Source organism: Sebastes umbrosus, chromosome 17 (genome assembly GCF_015220745.1).
Source record: "Sebastes umbrosus isolate fSebUmb1 chromosome 17, fSebUmb1.pri, whole genome shotgun sequence".
Lineage (NCBI taxonomy): Eukaryota > Metazoa > Chordata > Actinopteri > Perciformes > Sebastidae > Sebastes > Sebastes umbrosus.
The window spans coordinates 13,778,887-13,800,496 of record NC_051285.1 but is presented as its reverse complement, the minus strand read 5'-3'; the positions used below and the strand labels follow the sequence as shown (position 1 = coordinate 13,800,496).

At 38.7% G+C, this 21,610-nt stretch overlaps 2 protein-coding genes across 5 annotated transcripts in view; both read right to left on the bottom strand.

Annotated features, from left to right (window-relative positions):
* Positions 1-2,848: 2,848 nt before the first annotated feature.
* On the bottom strand, positions 2,849-13,829 carry sparta (spartin a). 2 transcript variants are annotated; one of them, XM_037747859.1, is made up of 8 exons: positions 13,605-13,829; positions 10,797-11,623; positions 8,111-8,305; positions 6,866-7,016; positions 6,403-6,597; positions 5,487-5,645; positions 4,357-4,447; positions 2,849-3,574 (listed from the first exon to the last, which is right to left on the bottom strand). In XM_037747859.1, the coding sequence occupies exons 2-8, from the start codon at positions 11,595-11,597 to the stop codon at positions 3,313-3,315; spliced, it is 1,854 nt and encodes a 617-aa protein (XP_037603787.1). In that variant the 5' UTR covers positions 11,598-11,623; positions 13,605-13,829; the 3' UTR covers positions 2,849-3,312. The 2 variants fall into 2 exon arrangements, with proteins under 2 accessions (XP_037603787.1, XP_037603788.1); XM_037747860.1 differs by lacking the exon at positions 2,849-3,574 and adding an exon at positions 3,735-4,140 and having other exon boundaries at positions 13,605-13,824.
* A 1,367-nt stretch (positions 13,830-15,196) lies between these two features.
* The window catches only part of ccna1 (cyclin A1), a 27,967-nt gene continuing 21,553 nt past the window's right edge, over positions 15,197-21,610 (bottom strand). For 2 of the 3 annotated variants that reach the window (XM_037747862.1, XM_037747863.1), the window contains 8 exons: positions 18,280-18,438; positions 17,957-18,176; positions 17,743-17,858; positions 17,400-17,626; positions 16,050-16,254; positions 15,816-15,929; positions 15,588-15,721; positions 15,197-15,446 (listed from right to left, as the gene is read on the bottom strand). In XM_037747862.1, the coding sequence (XP_037603790.1) occupies positions 15,386-15,446; positions 15,588-15,721; positions 15,816-15,929; positions 16,050-16,254; positions 17,400-17,626; positions 17,743-17,858; positions 17,957-18,176; positions 18,280-18,438 (1,236 nt within the window). In that variant the 3' untranslated portion in view covers positions 15,197-15,385. Of the gene's footprint in view, positions 15,447-15,587; positions 15,722-15,815; positions 15,930-16,049; positions 16,255-17,399; positions 17,627-17,742; positions 17,859-17,956; positions 18,177-18,279; positions 18,439-20,433; positions 20,697-21,610 lie in introns of those variants that run through there. The other variant, XM_037747861.1, reaches the window with a different exon arrangement.

Here is a 21,610-nt window from a genome sequence, read left to right as displayed (position 1 = left end):
CTCTCCATAAGCGCTGTAGCGATGGTGTCAGCGGTCGCGTTCTGGATGGTGATGTACTCGAAGAACCGCTCTTGTACATTACCGCTAGCATCTATGTAGCGTAGCACGAGCACCAGCTGGCAGTGGGTGGAAATGTCCGTCGTCTCGTCCGCTTGAATGGCGATAAAATCCGCGTTTTTGACTTCCTCCAGAATGTAATCCCTTACAACCGACAGCATGCAGTTCAGCAGCTCGTTCTGTACCGTCTTCGACGTGCCTTTGAAAACGCTGGCTGTCTCGAGGTGCTCCTCCAGCACACTGTCGAGGGACGCTACAAAGTCCACAAGTCCCTTGAACACGCCGGGGTTGTCCGAGGAGTCAGTCTCGTCATGCCCACGCAAGGCTAACTCAAAAGCCCCGCAAAACTTGACACAATCAATTATTTTTGATAAAATGTGCCGGTTTTTATCCACCTCCTCATTGTGCTTCTTTACCGCAAGCCTGTGTCCTTCGTCCAGCTGCATTGCAATGTTCACTCTGCCTAGCATAGCTAGCTTCACGGAGTTATCTATGTGCATCCTGGTGTTCTCGTGTTTTCTTATTTTTTCAGACAAGTGTTTCATGTCTCTTACTCCCGTCTCTGCCCATGCTGAATCTGACCCTGTCGACTTAAAAAGCACGCATGGGAAGCAAAATACAGCATTAGCTTGACTGCATCCAGCTAGCCAGGCCTTCCTCGCGTACCAGTCTTTACAGAAGCTCCGCATGTGTGGCTTGCCTTGTACGCCGGTCTGTTGTTTTATGCTGAGTCCAGGAGGTTGATCTGGGCCCAGTTGTTTCACCAGGAGTTTCTCCGCCAAAGTCCTTCTCTCAAACGGGTCTTGGAGGAGAGATTTGATCGAGTTAGGGTTGAGTCTTGCAAGAGTAGCGCTACTAGTGCTTGGCTGTTCCATTGTCAAGATCACGCGAGAACTGACATGAGCCCTGACGAGAACAGAGAGAGACACACGTGAACGTGAACGTGCGCCATGGGCCAAATCAGTTTGGCCCCCCCGGAAGTCTTTTTTACGGCGCTGATTGGATGAATTGTATGTCATTCATGCTTGTAATCATATATCTTTAATCAGTGATTGGCTGTACTGCTTATTAGACCCGCCTTCCTTGGGCCAAATCCATTTGGCCCCAGAAAGTGCATGTGAGCAGCTGAGAGGTGCACTAGCAGAGAGTTCAAGGAGGAAAGCAGATATTTGGCGCAGTTATCCTATTTTACAAATATTACGGGTATATTCCATAGGTCAAAAACACACATATTGACAATTTTTATAATTTTTATAATTTTTATAATTAATAATTTTATAATTTTTTTTTTTTTTTTTTTTTTTTTTTTGGTGGCTCAAGGTGGGTGGGGCCAGGCCCCGTGGCCCTCTATTGGCCGGCCGCCACTGATGACAGCGCACGAATAACTCATAAATTACATATTCGTCACATGCGCTGACTTTTTCTTTTGCAAGCAGCCATTTTATGGAGCTCATTTCGCGCTTAATTAGGCCTGAAAATTGACTTCCTCTGTATACCGAGCTCTTGATTCAACAGTTAACATTAATGGCCTATAAATGCCGGTTGATTTATTATAATTGGAAAATACTACGTGCAATTAACGCAGCAGAGCTCAGCACGTCTGTGTAGACAGCTGACCCTGACAAAAAAGAAGTTTATTCAAGTATGGTATTAGTAGCCTATACTTCTTTTAAACTTAAAATAAGAGAGTATGCTTTCAGATTATATGTACTTATCAGAGATAAACTTAACAATATTACACTTAAGTATACTTGTACAAGTATACAGAAAAGTCCAAGTATACTTGGCTTATACTGAAAAGTATATTTGGCTAAGTACTAGAAGTTCACTTAAGAAATGTAAGTATACTTGCAGTAAAAACTATTAAACTAGTAGTTTACTGAGAGTGTACTTTAAAGTGTACTTTCATAAACTAAAAAAGGGTGCTACAAGTATATAACTAGTAAATTAATGGGATACCTATAAGTTCACTTGTAGTATAGTTCATACTATATTTGCAGTACAAAATACAACTTGGATTTAAACTAGTTTTTAGTGTACTACCCTTACATTTAAACTATACTTAAAAGTATACTTTTATAAACTAAAAAGTGGGCCAAGTTAGTCCCAAGAAGTATTGAAGTACTACACTCACAAGTATACTACTAGTACATTGATATTAGTATACTTATTACATAAAGTATACTTGAGAATATACTTGCACTTTACTTAAGTTTACTTCATAAAATAAACTTGAAGTACACTACTTTTTTTGTAAGGGGATCTTTGTTTTTGTCCCTCTATAAAAACACCTTTTGAGAAACATCCAATATAAAAATTCAACTGGTTAAAATGTGCATTCATATTTTTTCATGTACATTTGTGTGTTTTGCTTTACATTATTATTGTGCTTTCATACAGATCATACATACATACATACATACATGTGGTCAATCTATAAGTCTGTTTACTGGTAAAATATACTGTTTTCTTTTTGTCATATAGGCTACAAAACATGCCTAGAATACTACTACAAAAATAATTCATGTAACACAAAACAATGCAGCTAACCTTGATCTAAATTTGCCCTTTAACTTGATAATAATAATAAAACATTTATTTAATAAAGTGCTTTAAAAAAAAAGAAAAAAAGAAACAGTAAAAGCAATAATAATATAAAAAAAAGGCTAATTCCAATATTTTTTCCTCTGTTTTTACATTAATAATTAAAGGTGTTATTGCTAAAAATTTTATGTAGACGAAAATTTTAAATAAATAAATAATGTATTTAAATGATTCAAAATACATCCACGGAGCTTTTAGAAAGGTGCCGAATAAAAGTATGGCTTTTCCTGAAAACAATTATTATGATTGTGAATTAATAATTTTAAGAAATTTGGTTAGTCCAAAAATTAATGTTTCTTGTTTATTTCTATGGAAGATATCTGACGTTCGGTTCCCCCTTCTAACAAGGCTTGTGAGCCAATAGTAAAACAACGTTGGTATCTCTGGGTCATCAGTTAGTGTGGAAAAAATGGATAAATGGCTGAGATTGATAAGTTAAGTGCCTGACAACAACTTGTTGTGAAGTAAATGCAATGGAAGGGAGAATGCGACATCTAGTGGCTGAATGTGATTAAAAGCACTTTTAATACAACTAAATATCCACTTCAGAAGATGAGTGGCCTATTTCGTTGTATAAATGTGCAAATGAGGAGTTGATCCATCAATCTGACAGAAACCTTCAAGCAAAGCATTAAAACGCCCCACTGGAATTTATGTCATCTTCTCTTCCTCCTCTTTCTTCTGCTTCTCCCTCCCATCCGTCTCTGCTTGATGCTCTCGTTTCTGAGCCTCCTTCCCCTCCGTTTCTGTTGGTTGTTCTCCCGAGCTTTTGGCCATGGCCTTGGCCGTCTTCTTCGCTGCAGTCTTCAGGATGGCTTTGACGCCCAGATTGTCAATGTTGTACGCGGTCACACCAACATTGATCACTGACTTGACAGCAGTGTCTGTAGCTTCGCCTGCATCGTTACCGTACCTTCACCACGAATAATATGGTTAGGTGGGTTAGGGAACAGTGTTTTGGTGCAAGAAAAATAAATGAGTACAGAACTGAAATGCTGGAGCAATGCGATATATGATATTGGTACTGTTGAAATTCACATCAACACACTAAAAGGTCAAGAAAAACAGTCAGATTTCACTTTGTAGCGGTTTTATTGGCAAGAAACCAGGAAGAGGGGCTACAGATAGTATGAACAGCAAGAGCAGCATCACCCAGCAAAAGCAGTTAGACCCAGAAAGACACAAACATAACAGAAGCTTAAACATCACGTCAAAAAAGAACCCAAAACACATACTTCATATGTCTAGATTATAAATGAATCAAAGAAAGTTAGTTTGATGAAACAAAAAGACAATTCTGTGTTAGCTGTTAGATTTGAAAAATGTCTTATTGTGGGTTATTTTCTGACTTGATCTAGATTAATGAAAGAGTGTACATGAAAGAGTTGATCAGTTGTTAGTTCACAAGTCTTTGCCTTTACTCCCCCGGGCAGTCATATGTTGCCGGACATTTTTAATAGATTTTCTAAGCCCTTAAATCTGAAAAGAAACAGGTGTGAAAGCAGATCAGTTTCCCAACGTACCAAGAAGAAAGCAACACAGTAGGCTGGTTTCTGATCCAGCGTTCTACTGTTGTTTAAAGAAACCAAAGAGATTCAGAAATAGGTTGGAAACAAGATCTAGAATAGTTTATTAAATCAGAAAATGTTCTATCTATTAAATGAAGAAGTGTAAATGGGAAATGTCAGGACTTACTTGTACGTCATGATTGTGACAGTTTCTGCTGAAACGCTTTTGCCAACAAGCTTTGCTCCGGTCTCCAGACTATTCCAAATGGTAGAGAAACCTGGTTTGGATGTAAATTTAAAAAAATTTGAGTACTCTTGAAAGACTTGGATCACCCAAATATTTTAAATGCCAAATCATGACTCAATATTTTAACTGTTTACGTTACATAGAGCTAATGATATAACAACAATGTAAGACAATGTACGCATACTTGCCAACCCTCCCGATTTTCCTGGGAGACTCACGTTTTTCATTGCCCTCTCCCGGTTTCCCCCCGGGGGTCACAATTCTCCTGTATTTCTCCCAACTTATGTTCCTTTTCGTTATCCCAACCTGTTTCTGGCATTGTACAGCGTGTATAAGCCCTACTGTTTCTACCCAGATGACAATACAGCTACACCAAATGTCGTTTCCCAGTGGAAGAGATGCCTGCGACACAACGCAGTTGAGTTGCGCTCGCCGCATATCACAGCTGCAGTGCCCAAAGTTGGGCTTTGCTCGACGCAGAGAAAAGTCGCAGTGGCGCGGCGCAAGCCTTTAGAAATAATGTTTTTTATGGCGCAGTGGTGTCATTGTCACGTTGTGTCTAAAAGGGCCTTCAGCGAGTGAGAAACGGAGAGAGAAATGGAGAGTACTAAGAGAAAGAAATACTCGAGCAGGGGGATAAAAAATGTATGAATAAATGAAAAATGATTAATATTAGCCTAGTTTAAACCATAGATTCACATAAATTCACGCCAGCATATGTTTCAGTATGTTTCAATGAGAAAAACAATGGTTACAAAGTTGTTTAGCTCAGCTAGAATTGGCGAATTACTCAGTCTCAGAAAAGTAGGTCTATTCAACATAAAAATGCTGTTGCAGTGTACTTATTATCTAGTTGTTTTCATTCTTTAAAAGTCACTATAATGGAGGAAACAAAGTCTCTGAAACTCAAATTTTTCTGGGGGAGGACCCCGACACCCCCCACTTTGGTTTTGAAATCCTCCCTTTTTTTGAGGTTTCAAGGTTGGCAAGTATGAATGTATGAGGATATACTGTATGTGAATAGTGTAACTTTATGTTGATCCTGAAATGGCCATTATACTGGTACATACCTTGTACACTGCTGACTGCCACAAACTTGGCTCCATCCCAGTTGGACGGGCCACCATCTTTGTTCTTCATAGACTCTGGGACCAGCTTAGCGCCCTGTTTCTTCACATGGGGAGCCATCTTGTCTGCCACATGTCCTGCCACCGAACTCACTCCATTAACTGTAAATATACATACACATATATAGGTACACAGCCATATTAAGTTACAGTATAAGAGACTAATGGCATACACTGAAAGAAAAAAAGAAAAGAAGATCAAGTTTATTAGAGTTTTCTTCAGCCATGTGAAAAGTTTGATTACCAGCCAAAAGCATTTTGTATTTTTATCATCATTGTAGCCAATATAGTCCTTCCTATATTGGTTTAAACGGTGCAGTGTGTAGAGTTTAGCGGCATCTATGGGCGTGGTTGCAGATTGCAGCCAACTGAATACCCCTCCGCTCACTCCTCCCTTTCCAAGATTGCGGTAACGTAAGCCGCCAAATGCAAAACTGTGGTAACCCAGAGGCCATCCTTACCATAATAACACTACTTTAAGAGCAACGGAAGTCAGACGGCGGCTGACGGTACCACGGTTTTGTACTCTGCTGCTCACATTACCGCAGTTTCACAAGCATGTCGGAGAACTACAGTGGCCTTCAGGTAACGTAAAAACTTGAAAGGCTCTCTCAAGAGCCAGTGTTTGGTTTGTCTATTCTGGGCTACTGTAGAAAAATGGTGGCGCACCATGGCAAACTCTGTGAGGAGGACCTGCTCCCTATGTAGATATGAAGGGCTCATTCTAAGCTAACAAAAACACAACGATTCTTAGTTTCAGGTGATTATGCACTAATGAAAACATAGTTATGAATATTATATTCCATTTCTGCTGATAGATCCCCGGAAATGTTACACACTGCTCCTTAAAAGTACTTACCCAAGAACTGGCTGACTTTCACAGCACCCCCGGTGGCCTGTTTAGCCGCATTCAGACCTTTGGTGACCTTTGGGCTGACCTCTGAAGGGGTTTCCTCAGGCGTGATGTGGTCCCGGATCTTGGCTGCTCCTTTATGAATGGCCCTACCAGTGGCCTCTGCTCCTTTTACAAACCCTATACTCAACCGTGTGGCTCCTACAGACAGAAATACCTTGGGTGTTAAACGTTAACTAGCAATATCATTGAGTGTTGTGTTGTTAAAATATCCACTAAGAGGTGGTTGGTCAAAGTTTTCCTTGCAGCACTCAATCATTTCAGGAGAGATTGATGCAATGGTAAACAATGCCATCTAGTGGTCAGACAGAGGAACATCTACTGTATATACAGTCTGTGTACTACACTGTAGTGATAGTGATATTTTCTTTGGATTTGTTTTCCTTTATTAGGGCTCACAGAAACACACCTGTCAAGATTCCTTGTGCCATCTTCTCACTCCATCCAGGAAGTGGTGGTTTGTCCTTCCCCCCCACTGTCAGTTCTCCGAGCTCTTTCGTGGGACCAAGGGGGATTTTCTCACTGAGGTTGATGACCTCTACCCCCGTCCCCTCTGGACCCTGTCATTAAGTCATATTGCTACAGAGTTATCATGACAGGACACACAGTAAGATGCTTTTAAAATGTGTATACACCCAAACAGGTAACGTTCATTCCTGTGAGCTATGACTCAGCTGGCTAAGAATGTTTTTAACAACAACATAACAACTGCTTTGTTCCTCTTGAAGTGTCAAGAGAGAAAAGTGAAACTATGAGACACTTCACTGTACAAGAAGGTGTTGTCATTATTAATTTAATTTCAACACCCTGCTTTTCTCTCCAAACACAGAAAAACAGTCTAAATTAGGGCTGTCAAAGTTAACGCATTACTAAGACATTAAGGCAAAATCGTTTTAACGGCAGTCATTTCTTTAACGCAATTGATCTTTCAGAGGTTGTAGTGGGCTCAGTTTTAAAGCTACAGTGAAGATGACATCATATGAAACTAGAAAAAACCTAAGGAATCCATTGGTACCAACCATGTCATACTAGCTTGTGGTGAAGGAGGTTAAATAACACTCCAAGCTTGCACTAAATTTTGGCGAGGAAAAACTGTCATGGCCATTTTCAAAGGGGTCCTTTGACCTCTGACCTCTAGATATGTGAATAAAAATGGGTTCTATGGGTACCCACGAGTCTCCCCTTTACAGACATGCTCACTTTATGATAATCACATGCAGTTTGGGGCAAGTCATAATCAAGTCAGCACACTGACACACTGACAGCTGTTGTTGCCTGTTGGGCTTGTGTTTTCCATGTTATGATTTGAGCATATTTTTTATGATAAATGCAGCACCTGTGAGGGTTTCTGGACAATATTTGTCATTGTTTTGTGTTGTTAATTGATTTCCAATAATAAATATACATTTTCATAAAGCAAGCATATTTGCCCACTCCCATGTTGATAAGAGTATTAAATACTTGACAAATCTCCCCTTACGGTACATTTTGAACAGATAGAAAAATGTGATTAATTATGATTAATCATGGACAATCATGCCATTAATCGTGATTACATATTTTAATCGACTGACAGCCCTAGTCTAAATATATTGTTCTAAATCACATGCATACCCATCCTTACATCTGCTCCCTACTAACAGTAAAGACTGACCTGGACCCTGAGGTCAGCGTGCTGCGAGAGGACGTCCTGAAACGTCTCTCGGTGGACAGCAGGCAGTTCGGAGGACAATACTATGCCCACGTAGGACCCTGGCGTCTCTGACAAGGTGTCAGGGAACATGAAGATCCCAGAGTTAGCCAGTAGCACTGGAATGTCCGGTGATAGCGGGTACAGCCAGTCACACACCTTGAAAACACAAAGACAAACGGAAATAAGGAGGGTGGGAAATGATGATGGTCATCGTATACTGTATGTAGCCTCATTACCAAAGAAGGTTGCATTCACTCTGACTGATCATAGTTGTAGTTGGTTTGAATTAAAACTAGTGGCATACACTTAACGTCCACTATTCTTAGCAATAACCTCATAAAAGCAGGACTTCTGTTGAGTCCTTACTTGTTTCTCCAGTTCAAAGATGGGAACTGAAAATCATCCCATGTCCAATGCTATTTTCCCAGTTAACTTCATATGTAAAAGGTGTTTTTTTATGAGACCCAAACGGGCACAAAAATGCACCGTCATTTCCCAGCAGGCACAGTGTCCCCTGTTCCTTTTGACCCAATGTTTACCCCACTCAAAGACACATTACAGGATTTTAGCCCCATCAGGACTCGTGTCAGTCATCCACACAGACATAATACAGATACAGACTTGCTGCTGCATCGTGCCGCTGGTATGCCAGCTGACAGAGTGACCTTGCGAGGGCGCAGGACACTGACCAGCAGCACAACAGAAGAGCAGAGTCATCTGTTAATGGGACCATTGTGTTGCTGGGAAACAAAGCGGGGCCAGAATACAGAAGAACAGGGAAACAGAGCCATGGGTTGGATGGTATAATACGCGCTTTGTAGAGGTGCCAGAATACATTATTGTTACTTAATATGTTCTACATTGACTCAATATAAAAATGCATAACACAGAGGTAGCAGATAAAGTCATACTTATGGATGGGAGCTTGTGCCATAAAAGTTATATGACACTTTTTGCCAACCCTCCAATAGTTGTATTCTATTAGCATGATAATAGAGGAAATCCATTTCCTAGAATATACAGTAGGCATTGTTTTTATTGTTTATTTAAGGCATAGTGGAACTATGACATACTGCTCAAACATAAATAAAACAGGACAGCTCAATTTAATTAATTTACACATCACTGAAGTATAGAGCTGCAACGATTAATTGATTAGCTGTCAACTACTAAATTAATTGCCAACTATTTTGATAAAACATGAATCAGTTTGAGTCATTTTTTATTTCTGAATTCTCTGATTCCAGCTTGTTAAATGTGAATATTTTCTGGTTTCTTTACTCCTCTATGACAGTAAACTGAATATCTTTGAGTTGTGGACAAAACAAGACATTTGAGGATGTCATGTTGTGCTTTGGGAAACACTGATTGACATTTTTCACCATTTTCTGACATTTTATAGACCAAACAACTAATCGATTAATCGAGAAAATAATCAACAGATTAATTGACAACGAAAATAATCGTTACTTGCAGCCCTACTTGAGTATATTCTCAACAATGTTAGAAAAAAAGTGTAGTGTTTTAGCATCTGGCTAATTAATCTCCTCTAGTGTATAAAGGCAATGAAAACATCGTAAATGGAGCTGAAATAATAAGTCAATTAATTGATTAGTCTATTGACTCAACATTATTCTGAAAATAAATTAATATTTTTCAAGCAAAAGTTGTCTAAAAATCACTGCTTCTTCTTCTTCAGATGTGAGGATTTTCTCTGTGTTATATTATTGATAACTAAATATTTTTGTGTGTTTGGACTGTTGGTCAACATTTGAACCAGCTCTAGGAAATTAGTGGCAGGTATTTTTCACTATTCTCTGTGGTTTTATAGACCAAACAACTAATAAACAAATGAAAACAATATTCATCAGATTAATCACTAATGAAAATAATGATCATTAGTTGCAACTAGGGTTGTCCTGAATACCTTTTTTTGGGCTTCGAAGCTTTGGTGAGAAATATTCAAAGGTATTCGAAGCTTCGGGACTGTGTCGCTGCCGCACTACTGTACACACAACAAACAGGGATATCCGTCTGAGAATAACTAATAATGACTAATGTTGAATATGAATAATGTTGTGGGGTTATTCCTTATTTCAGAGGCTATTTTTGGGATTTATACATTATTATTACATATAAAAAAAAAACTAAAAAAAACGAAGCATTCGAATACTGATTTGGATGTCGATTACCATGACAACGGTCAAAGCTTCAAAGCATTCGGGTCAGCCCTAGTTGACCCTAATTGTAAAGCCCCTAATCAGTTAACAAATTCAGTGCAACTAAGGAAAATCTGAAAAAATGCTGAATCCAAGTCAACTTTTAAAGCTCAGTTTTGACTTGCTTTATAATAACGTGTGCATGTTGTCAAACTCAAAGTGGTCATCATCACCAAGACAACACCATCATTTGTAAGCATAACATTTGTGACTACTGTCGTACTCATTCTATACACTATATACCAACACAATGACTCATAGTTAGTTCTAAAACTGGTCTAATAGTGATGAAGTGGTTTCACCTGGGGTAGTTTGCTGTTCACACATACCGTACTCACCTCTAAGACACACACCCAAAACAACTGCTTTGCTGATAAACCCACACCCAAATGCATACAGATACTTATTATAACATACTGTAGACTCACATGTAGATATGCTGAGGGACTTCCAGCAGTGGAATCCTTGTGCTGACTGTTAAACGCGATTATGCGAAGGAAGCCTGGATAGGTCAGAGAGCTGACCTGCCCGCTTGGTGCCACGAAAAACATCTGCACCCCAGAGGGGATGAAAAGCAGCTCGTTTCCATTCACTCCAGCTGTTGCCCCGGTCTGCATTGCTGGCCCGAGGCCGCCTCCATTAGGACCAAGAGACAGACTGCGGTGGCCGATACTTGGCTGTGATGTGTATGCTGGAGGCTGGTCTCCAGGGTTAGCCATGGCTACAGTTCCTGGAGCCGCTGCAGGGAGAATGTGTTTGTGCTGAACAGCGGGGGAAGCAGGCCTGGGAGGGACTTTTGGGGATGTGTTCTGGGTGGTGGTGGTGGTGGGTATGGTGGGGTACAGATGGTGGAGGGAGCTTTGGGGAGGCTGGCTGCTATGTGCCAGGTCTGGGTAAAGATTGGGAGGAAGATCCATCAACAGGCGGCCCCTCTGGCCTCCTGCCATCAGCTGAGAGGTCGCCAGGTCAGAGAGGTGGGCGTTGACAGTCCTCAGAGTGTCCCTCATCCTCTGCTGAAGATGCCTGGCCGTGTCCCAGATCGCCCCCTGCTGCCTCTCCCCCCCAGTGGGAACTTCCACTCCTTGGGTAAGGTGCTGTCGACCTTTCCTGTAATACACCAGGCACTCCCCTCTGTTCCCGGCCTCTTCGGCAGCCAGCCCACGGCTCAGAGAATGAAACGCCAACTCATACTGGTCCTTGATGAGCAGGAGCTCAGCAGGCTCAGTCATACTGAGGAGTAGACGGGATGCAGAAACTATGAAGGAAAGAATGGAGGGAGAGAGGAAGTCAAGAGGGCTATCTTAAAAGTAACACAAAAGTTGCAACTGCAGTTTTAACAGTAATCCTAAAAAATATGTAGATAACTGACAGTCAGGTTGGGTTTTTATTTATCGATATATATATACAGTATATATATATACACTAGGGAAATCCCAATATTTTGTTTTGCGATACTGTATCGATTCTCAAAAACACTATCGATTTTTAATTAATAGTTTACATGCAAAGATTAACTCAGTAAATACTTTTATTTCATTTGCAAAAGAGATGCACCCTCTTAGTGTATGTGCCCTCTCAAAGTAGCTATGATGTTGGATGTTGGGACTGTGATAAATTCAGATCCCGCTGTTCTGATTGCATAAACATTTTTTACTTTTTTTTTATGCATATGTTGGTGTGTTCTTTATAATATGACAGTGGTCCTAAAATTTTATTAAAAAAAAAAAAATAGACTATATATCGCCTTACTTACAGTATCACAATATATCGCAATATATTGAATCATAACCCCTGTATCATGATAGGTATCGCCAGATTCTTGCCAATACACAGCCCTAATATACACACAGTATTATTAAATAGGGCTGGGCGATATGGCCAAGATCTTCTATCACAATACAGGTCATTTCTTATCTTGATAACGATATACACTCACTGGCCACTTTATTAGGCACACCTGTTCAATTGCTTGTTAACACAAATAGCTAATCAGCCTATCACATGGCAGCAACTCAATGCATTTAGGCATCTTGACGTGGTGAAGACGACTTGCTGAAGTTCAAACCGAGCATCAGAATGGGGAAGAAAGGGGATTTAAGTGACTTTGAACGTGGCATGGTTGTTGGTGCCAGACGGGCTGGTCTGAGTATTTCAAAAACTGCTGATCTACTGGGATTTTCACGCACAACCATCTCTAAGGTTTACAGAGAATGGTCCAAAAAAAGAGAAAATATCCAGTGAGCGGCAGTTGTGTGGACGGAAATGCCTTGTTGATGTCAGAGGTCAGAGGAGAATGGGCAGAGTGGTTCGAGATGATAGAAAGGCAACAGTAACTCAAATAACCACTCGTTACAACCAAGGTATGCAGAATACCATCTCTGAACGCACAACACGTCCAACCTTGTAGCAGATGGGCTACAGCAGCAGAAGACCAACCGGTAGCAAGGTGTACCTAATAAAGTGGCCGGTGAGCGTATATCGCAATATAACATGTTTTCTATACAGTATATGAAGTAACCACATGGTAAAGCCTATTTTTGTGTACTCCTGTTTGAATTAAATACTGATTGAAATTAATTTTAAGAGTGCAAAATGAACAGCACAGTTTTAAATGAAATTATAAAGAAAAAATAAGTACATATATATGCCTAGCCTATATCACGATAGAAACGATATAGAAAAATATACTGTATATGATATACATTTTTCAGGATATATCGTCATATTGCCCAGTCCTATTATTAAATAATAAATAAATAAAAAATAAATAAATAATAATTAATGGTTTTGAAAATGATCACTTCAGTTAATTGGATGGGGGATAGTTTCGAGTATAAAACAACATGAGTAAAGAATTTAGGCAACAGAGAGACAAAAACAGTACCTGTCACCAAGATATGCAGCTAAAACAGGTGTGAAAACAGGTAGCCTACTCTGGACGCATTAGTACAGCAGAGTAGATGAACTATTGTGAGGAAGAATCTCTGTAATGTTGTTGCTGTTGGCTGCTATGACAGGTTATAAAGCCTGAGCAAGCATGAGCAAACCCATCAGGTTTAACCTGAACAACAAGACCAAGGATTTCCCTCTGAGCTTTCTTAAGAATAAGTCCTATCTAGACAGTAGATTTACATTTAAAATAACACATGTATTCTTCATCTCAGTATCAAATATATCAAAAACAGATAATAGCTGCTGCCTTTTCAGACAACTTGATGAACTTAAATGTGGCTTACCTTGAACTTCAATATCCTGGGAAAGAAAAATAAATAAATAAATAAATAAGTGGTTTCAGAAAGTCCTTACTTCCGTTTTCGACAGTTCTCCTGTACTTTTAAAGTTATTAAAATACCTGCATATATCTCCATGTGTTCACTTCCCTCACTATGTTAATGTGACGCACCCACTGGCCAGCAGCTACACAGAGCGACACTAACGGCTTCCGACCAACACTTTCAAAATAAAATTCATACGCTACAGGTTCAAATCTTCAAATTATTATTATCACAAAAAAATACATTAATACATATTGTTTTAATCCCTTTGCATGCAATATTAAACTCACGAAAATGTTTGAATATATTATAAAATCACTTTTAAAGATATGAAAGATGCTGTAATTCATGATTTAAAGATCATTATGAACTAAATATATTTCAATTGAATGACTTACCTGCTTTAAAAAAAAACTTTTGCATGAACACCTGCAAGTATAGGGTGACCAGATCCCAACAAAAAACAAATGTGGGACAAAGAGTATGTTTGTGTGGGACAATGTGGGACATCTGGTTGAAAAAGTTTGCAAGAACTCTTTGAGAATCACCTTCCTTTCGGCTTCACCCAGTTATAAATAGTTTAACAGTCTTTGTTGTAGCTTTCTTTTCCTTCGTGGTAGTTTCCATCATATTCTTCCTAAATCTGCATAGCTTGTGACTTTTCCCCCAAAACAGGTTAACCTGCACTTAACCCACATGATGACAGCCTTCCCTGCTTTCTTCACATCCATTGGATAAAAGTCAGATTTTAGAAAAGCGTCTGTCCTGCAGTGGTTTGACTTTTGAAAACTAGAGCCGATCAAAATGTGCGACATACAGTAGTATCAATATGTGGGAGACGGAAAAAGGGATAAAAATGCTGTGCAGTCAAGTGGGACACCTGGTCACCCTACCTGCAAGTATTTAAGTATTCAGTCGTGAAGTCCCGTGTTGTGATAGACAATCAAGCTGTTGAACTGGTGCAGCAGTACAAATATCTCAGTGCTGTGATCGACAACAAACTGTGCCTTCAGCCCCAGGTTGATGCTGTGTGAAAAAAAAGCACATCAGCGTATGCACTATTATCGTAAGCTTTGCAGTTTTAATGTCGACAACACTTTTATGAAACTGTTTTAATTCCTGTTTTATCAAATCTGTTCTTACCTTTTCTTTGATCTGCAGGCACGGGTCACTTTCTGTTAAACAGAAAAATCGCCTGCAGGGTATCGTGGAGGTGTGTAGCAAAATTGCTGGTACCTCCTTGAACGGCCTCCATGAACTGTGTAAGGTCAGGTCCTCGAAGAAAGCCCGATCAATCTTGTCACAAATCACAAACTCCTTGTGGTGTGAATTTATGTTGCTTCCATCAGGGCACAGATACAATCTGCCACGATGCAGAACAAGCAGGTTCAAAAAGTCATTTATTCCTGCTGCTATATCAGCCTTGTAAATGACACTTTGAAATTGTACATTGTGTTGGTATTTGTTGTTTTATTTGTTTTGTGTGATGTTTATTTATTACTGCTGGCTGTGAACCGAATTGCCCCCTGGAGATAATAAAGATAACCTTGAAGTAGGTTTTATTAAAAATAATTTATTGTTTATTTACATAAACTATATGAAAGAAAATCTCACGGTAATTAAGGTGTCCAGACTGATGAGTGTGGCATACTGTAAATGGGATTGGCTGTTGAATCAGCTGTGCTCGTTTTGTTCTCAATCTAATTATGTTCTGGCAGTAGCGTCAAAGAAGGGTTGGGCATTTATTCATAGGGAAGGAACGGCAGAACAGCAGGTGCAGTGATCAGTGAAACACGACAATACCTGTAAATGGAGAGATAAAAGACATTCATTTAGAGATGGAAAACTGGATGCATTAAAAACAGTCTGCTAATTACTGCTCTGTAGTTCACATACACTAGTTATATTTTAAAATTAATTAAAAAACTATAAACTATGCCTTACTTTGAACTCTTATACTTTTCCCTGATGGCCTGTTGTGGGCGACTCTCTGCACTGATGTATAGCTTGTGGAGGTCAGTCATGCAAGGCATAATTTCAGCCGTGGCATAACCGGTAAAGGCATGTAAGGAATCAGGCTAAAATATGAAAAGAAAAGTAGCCTAAAAAGTCACATTTGGCAAAAAAATTCTCATAAAAAGGGACTCAAACTAATGATGTGGACAAACTTACCCAGAGAGATTTATTTACAGTGTAAATGGCTAGGCAGTAGGCTCCAGCTGCCACTATAGATGGGGTGTACCGTAGGAATGGATCAATTTCCAGCAGGCTTAACTCTGCTACATACTAGAAACAGAAAAAAAAAAATCAAAATATGATCAAGGGACATGGAAAACTGTAACTTCAAAAAGGCGGTGGGGCACAAATCTATAATCTGGCTGACATTTGAGATATTGATTTGCTCACCAGGGCGAGGTTCTCTGTGCTTGTGCAGACAGAGTGGACGGACATGAAAAGGCGAAGGAACTGGTTTGTGGTGGGGGCTGCCATCTTGAAAGCCAGCACTCTGAGGAAAACGTGCTCCATCCGGACCAGCTGCTTCTTGGAGTAGGTGCTGTCGGTGGTGTACACAAACTCGTTGAGCTCAGGAGGGGAGATCTCCTCATATTTTCTACAAGGTGACAGATCAGGCGACATCAGTTTGTTAATTCACTTACCAAAAAGAACTCTCTTTTCAATTGTAGTATTAGTATACTTCTTTTAAACTTAAAATAAGAGAGTATACTTTCAGTTTACTTTTTATATACTTATCAGAGATATACTTAACAAAACTATACTTGGCTCATACTGACAAGTATACTTAAAAGTCTAAGTATACCTGGCTTATACTGACAACTATACAGAAAAGTCTACTTGGCTTATACTTGTAGTTAATATTTTGATAGAGATATACTTAAGAAAAGTATAATTAGGTATTAATTAATAACATTACCTATTTTCTTGCCTTATAGGCCCGCCTAGAGGGAGGTCAACTTGTTGTCATGCTCACTTTTTGATAGAGTAGCCTATTAAAGTGTGTGAGAGTTTGTAAACGGATGTTTTGTAATGAATTTACTTAAATTCATCAAGAATTTTCTACGTTTTTGGATTCTCCGTTGAGAAGGCATGCAAAAAAGACTTATTTTTTTTTTATCATCACAAAACATCAAGTCAAATAGCAAAAGGAGCAAGTGTCTTTATGTAATACATAAATCATTGGCTAAGTACATAAGTTAAAATATATAAAGTATACTTTCATGAACTATAAAATAGCCTACGAGTATATACAAGTATACTTGCAGTATAAAAACTATTAAACTAGTAGTATCTGTATACCTATAGTATAGGTATACTATAGAATCTATCTATCTATCTATCTATCTATCTATCCATAGAAGCAGTACAAAATAAAACTTAGATGTAAACAAGTTGTTTACTCAAAGTATACTATTCTTACACTTGAAAGTATACTTAAAAGTATACTTTTATAAACTAAAAAGTGGGAGAATTTAGTCCAAAGAAGTATTGAAGTAGTTCACTTACAAGTATACTACTAGTACATTGATATTAGTATACTTACTAAATAAAGTATACTTGGGGGAAATATACTTAAACTTTACTTAAATATGCTTCTTAAAATAAACTTGAAGTATACTTCTTGCCATGAATCATCACGTCAATGTTACTCCGTGAGGTGGATTCTTACCACGATCACTAAATGCTTTTGACAGATCAATGACTGGACTGTAAAAGTATGAAATCTTTAAACATACTTACGCAGCAATCATCAACGCAGCCGTGCCGACCAGCTGCAGCTTCCCCCGTTTCACGAATGCCGTGCCGGAGAGAAAGCGGTCTAAATAGTTGACGGCGAGATGCAGAGTTTCAGAACGCAGCTTGTATTCCTCGACGACTTCCACCAGCCAGTCCACCAGGATGACCCGCATGCCGTTGGTGATCTCTGGGTGTTTCTCTAAGAAGCCTGGCCTCGGCCTGGACCTCATCTGGCATTAGAGACAAAAGCAGTTATCATTTGCAGTGAACTGAAGAGCAAAACTTCATAACTACAAAGCATTTAATGCACAGTAATGTGAAAGAAATGATTCAGATAATTTCGCACTTCACTGTCTCTCAAGTGGAGGTGAATTTCCTCTGCATACTCGGAAACACACAGCACCTCCTCTGACATCAGGGATTGATCTGCTTCAGACTGCATAGAAGCATCCTGGCATGAACCTGCAAGAGTGAACAGCAGTTGGATAAAGATAATAAAGACTGAAGAAGAAGAAAAAAAAAAAAGTCTTGGTAGATATTTTTGTATTTGCCAAACTCACTTGAACTCAGTTCCAGCAGGAGCCTCAAATCTTCATTTTGCATGGCAGCGGTTTTGCTGTCTAGGTAATAGCTGTCTGTCACCACTTCTTGACCAGAAGCCTCAAGAACAACTTCACGAGCCTCCTCGACATACACATCATAGCAGGAGCTGGAGGGGCGGCCAAGGAAGGCGAGCTGGGAGCTGTCCGTGATTGAACTGTGTTTGGAAAATTGGCTTCCCTGTGGAGAAAAATGGGTCAACATGATTGCCACATTAAGTTGAAATGTGAAAGTTCTGTGAGGGGGAATTGAATCGAAAATGACAAATGTAATGCTCAGTTACCTGGCTGAGGGATCGACCACGTAGCTCGTTTTCTGACAACACACCGAAGGCTGTCCGCTGCTTGGCTCGCTGGGCCTGTGGTGCTTCTACTTTGCTTGAAGTTGGAATGTTTTCTTTGCTAGTGCGACTGCTGCAATGGGCATTTGTGCTGAAGTTCATCTTTAAACAAGGAGATGGGGAAAGATAGAGTAAAAAGGTGACCACCATGGCATACTGGAGAGGAAACATAACAGAAACACTTAATTAAAAAAGGAATTTAACAGGTAGGCTACATAAATCATTACATATACACCTGCAAGGTAGACAATGTAATGTCATATTTGTCAGTGCCCTGTACGTATAATAGGCCTGTGTTTCCCCATCATGGGGTTAGGACCCCAAAATTACCCCAAATGATGTCCTTTTTTTTTCTTCATATTTTCTTCATATTTGCTTTTTATTGAGAAATATTGGATTGTTTTAGCTCTTTTGGCCTCTAAAAACTATTCAAATGAAACAATCTGACAAAGAAACATCCCCCATAGCAACGTGTAGATATGTAGTAAGCAATGAAGATGATGTTGCTTTATGTTGTTGGGCACCGCAGCAGCATGGTATATGTTAGTCATATTGGTTAGGTGGTTACTTTATGGCCTCCCTGACCAAAGTACAGCAACTAAATAGGGCTGCAACTAATAATTATTTTCGTTATCGATTGATTTGAAGTAGGCTGTCAAAGTTAACGCGATATTAACGTTTTTAACGTATTAACGCAACTTGCAAATTTTAGGTCGTAGCGGGCTCAGTTTTAAAACTAGAGTGAAGATCCATCATCATCATCTGAAACTAGAAAACTCCAACCACGTCATACTATCTTGTCGTGAAGGAGGCTAAATAACGCTCCAAACTGGAGGCAAGGCCATTTTCAAAGCGGTCCCTTGACCTCTCACCTCTAGATATGTGAAAGAAAAGGGGTTCTATGTTGATAAGAGTATTAAATACTTGACAAATCTCCTTTTAAGGTACATTTTGAATAGATAAAAAAATGTGCAATTAATTTGTGATTAATCACTATTAACTATGGACAATCATGCGATTAATCGCGATTCAATATTTTAATCGATTGACAGCTGTAATTTGAAGTGATGAGGTCATTTGTCTATAAAATGTCAGAAAATATAGAAAAATACCCATTATACGTTTCCCAGAGCCCAAGGAGGATGTATTCAAATTACTTGTTTCCATTTAAAAACTCAAAGATATTCAATTTACTATCATATATTATAAAACGGAGTATTAGGGTCACATTGAGGGAAAAAAATCTGAGATTTTGAGAATAAAGTCATAAGATTACAAGAAAAAAGTCAGATTTTAAATAGAATAAAGTCAGACTATTTGAAGAAAGAAAAGTTGTAATATTACGAGAATAAAGTCATAACTTTACTAGAAAAAAAGTAATTTTCTCCTCCACAAAAGAGGCAATTTCCCCTATATACTATGTACCCGGATAAACAGTTTATTCTCATAATATTACGACTTTTTTTCTCGTAAACCTATGACTTTATTCTCTTAATTTATTTTTTTTATTCAATGTGGCTCTAATACTCGGTCGTAATATATGACAAAGGTGAGCATCAAATCATCACATTTGAGAGGCTGGGACCAGTGAATGTTTGGCTATTCTGCTTGGAAAAATTACTGAAATAATTAATCAATTATGAAAATAATTTTGATTCATTTTGATTAATTGATTAATAGTTTCAGCTCCTAAAGGTTCCAAACAGATAAAGTTAAAAATAAACAATACAAACAAACTTTAACTGAAAATTTTAAGTTAAATGTTTATTGGTCCCACAATTGAAAAAACTGTGGAAAACCAAATCAGTAGCCTATTTTTTTAATAGGTCTAGCAGTGAACATTTTATTAAAGTTCACTGAATAATGGGGTTCACACATAATTTATCAGGAGCACTGGAGATGTCAGAAACATCATTGCCATGGTTACAATAATGTATCAGTGTCCATCAGTCACAGATACACAAGTTAAGACAAACAGAGGTATAAAAACAAATCAAGTGCATCACTTCAGTGTATCACAGAGCACAGCCCATCAGTAGTTTCCTGTCTGGTTCAGATATAAAACAAACTACCATCTGTTGTTGACTGCAAACTCACCATGATCAGGACCAACGGAGTCAACAGTTTGACGTTAGGGGGGGAAGCTGCGCATTCCACCAAAAGCAGAGAAATTACCGGTAGCTTTCTTATTTGTTGCTTATTAGGAGAGAAACAGCGACCTCTCGCTACGTTCAAGCGATTTAAATCAGCGTCCTGTGTGTCGGATGTTATTTTAGTCCAGCTGGGAAGTTTCCTTCAGGTTTCCTGGTAAACTAATCAGCTGTTTCCTCCGAACGGTTCCGTCCAATCACGTGCTCCAACACAACAGCTGACGGTCAACGACGTCGTGGCGTCAGGAGGTCATCACAGCATTTATGAATATGTCATTTAATTACTAATATAGTGAAAGAGAAGTTTATTTTTTATTTTTTATATATACATTTGATATTGCAATATATTGTTGTTAATTGTTTTTTATTTGTTTGTTTGTTTTATTGACACAACAAACATACATTTTTTTCTCTATTGATCTTTTTTTAAATATCTATATATTGTAATTTGCTTAATGAATTGTATATATATATGTTTTTGTTTTGTTCTTTTTTATTATTATTATTATTGAATTGACGCTTTGGCAATATTGTTCACCTAACAGTCATGCCAATAAAGCATATTGAATTGAATTGAATTGAATTGAATTGAATTGGGAAGTGCTCTAACAAACATATTAGAAACACACTCAGTTATGTTTCTGTCCCTACATCTAAATGTTTTTGGTCTTCCTTATTTAAGGATATACAGTGGGAGAAAGCTTAGCAAAATTTGTGATAAATACTGTATCAATAACAAACTTAAAGGTCCCATATTATACAAAAGTAAGATTTTCCTGTTTTTTTTATTATAAAGCAAGCTTAAGTCCTATATAAATACTGTGAAAGTATCGAAACAATCAATCCACAGGGAAATACACAAAGCCCGTATTCAGAAACTCTGCATTTGAAACAAGCTGTCAGGATTTCTGTCCATTTGTGATGTCACGAATATACAATATTTAGACCTTTGACACAGTTTTAAACGTAAACATTCTAAATGTGTCCCAGTTTATTCCTGGTTGCAGTGTATGTGAATGTCATCAGCTGACAGGAAGTACACATGGACCCAAGCTGTTGCCTAGCAACGCAATTCTGTTGCAATTCCGTCAAAGTGCGCTAAAACGTAGAGTTTCAGACAGAGG

What these genes read in the sequence shown, in the direction of transcription:
- sparta (XM_037747859.1), bottom strand. Translation starts at nt 11,597, where the DNA reads ATGACTGAGCCTGCTGAGCTCCTGCTCATCAAGGACCAGTATGAGTTG. An exon ending in ACGCTGACCTCAGGGTCCAG is followed by an intron (nt 7,017 to 8,110) that starts GTCAGTCTTTAC and finishes ACTTAATGACAG; the next exon opens with GGTCCAGAGGGGACGGGGGT. An exon ending in GGCACAAGGAATCTTGACAG is followed by an intron (nt 6,598 to 6,865) that starts GTGTGTTTCTGT and finishes TTCTGTCTGTAG; the next exon opens with GAGCCACACGGTTGAGTATA.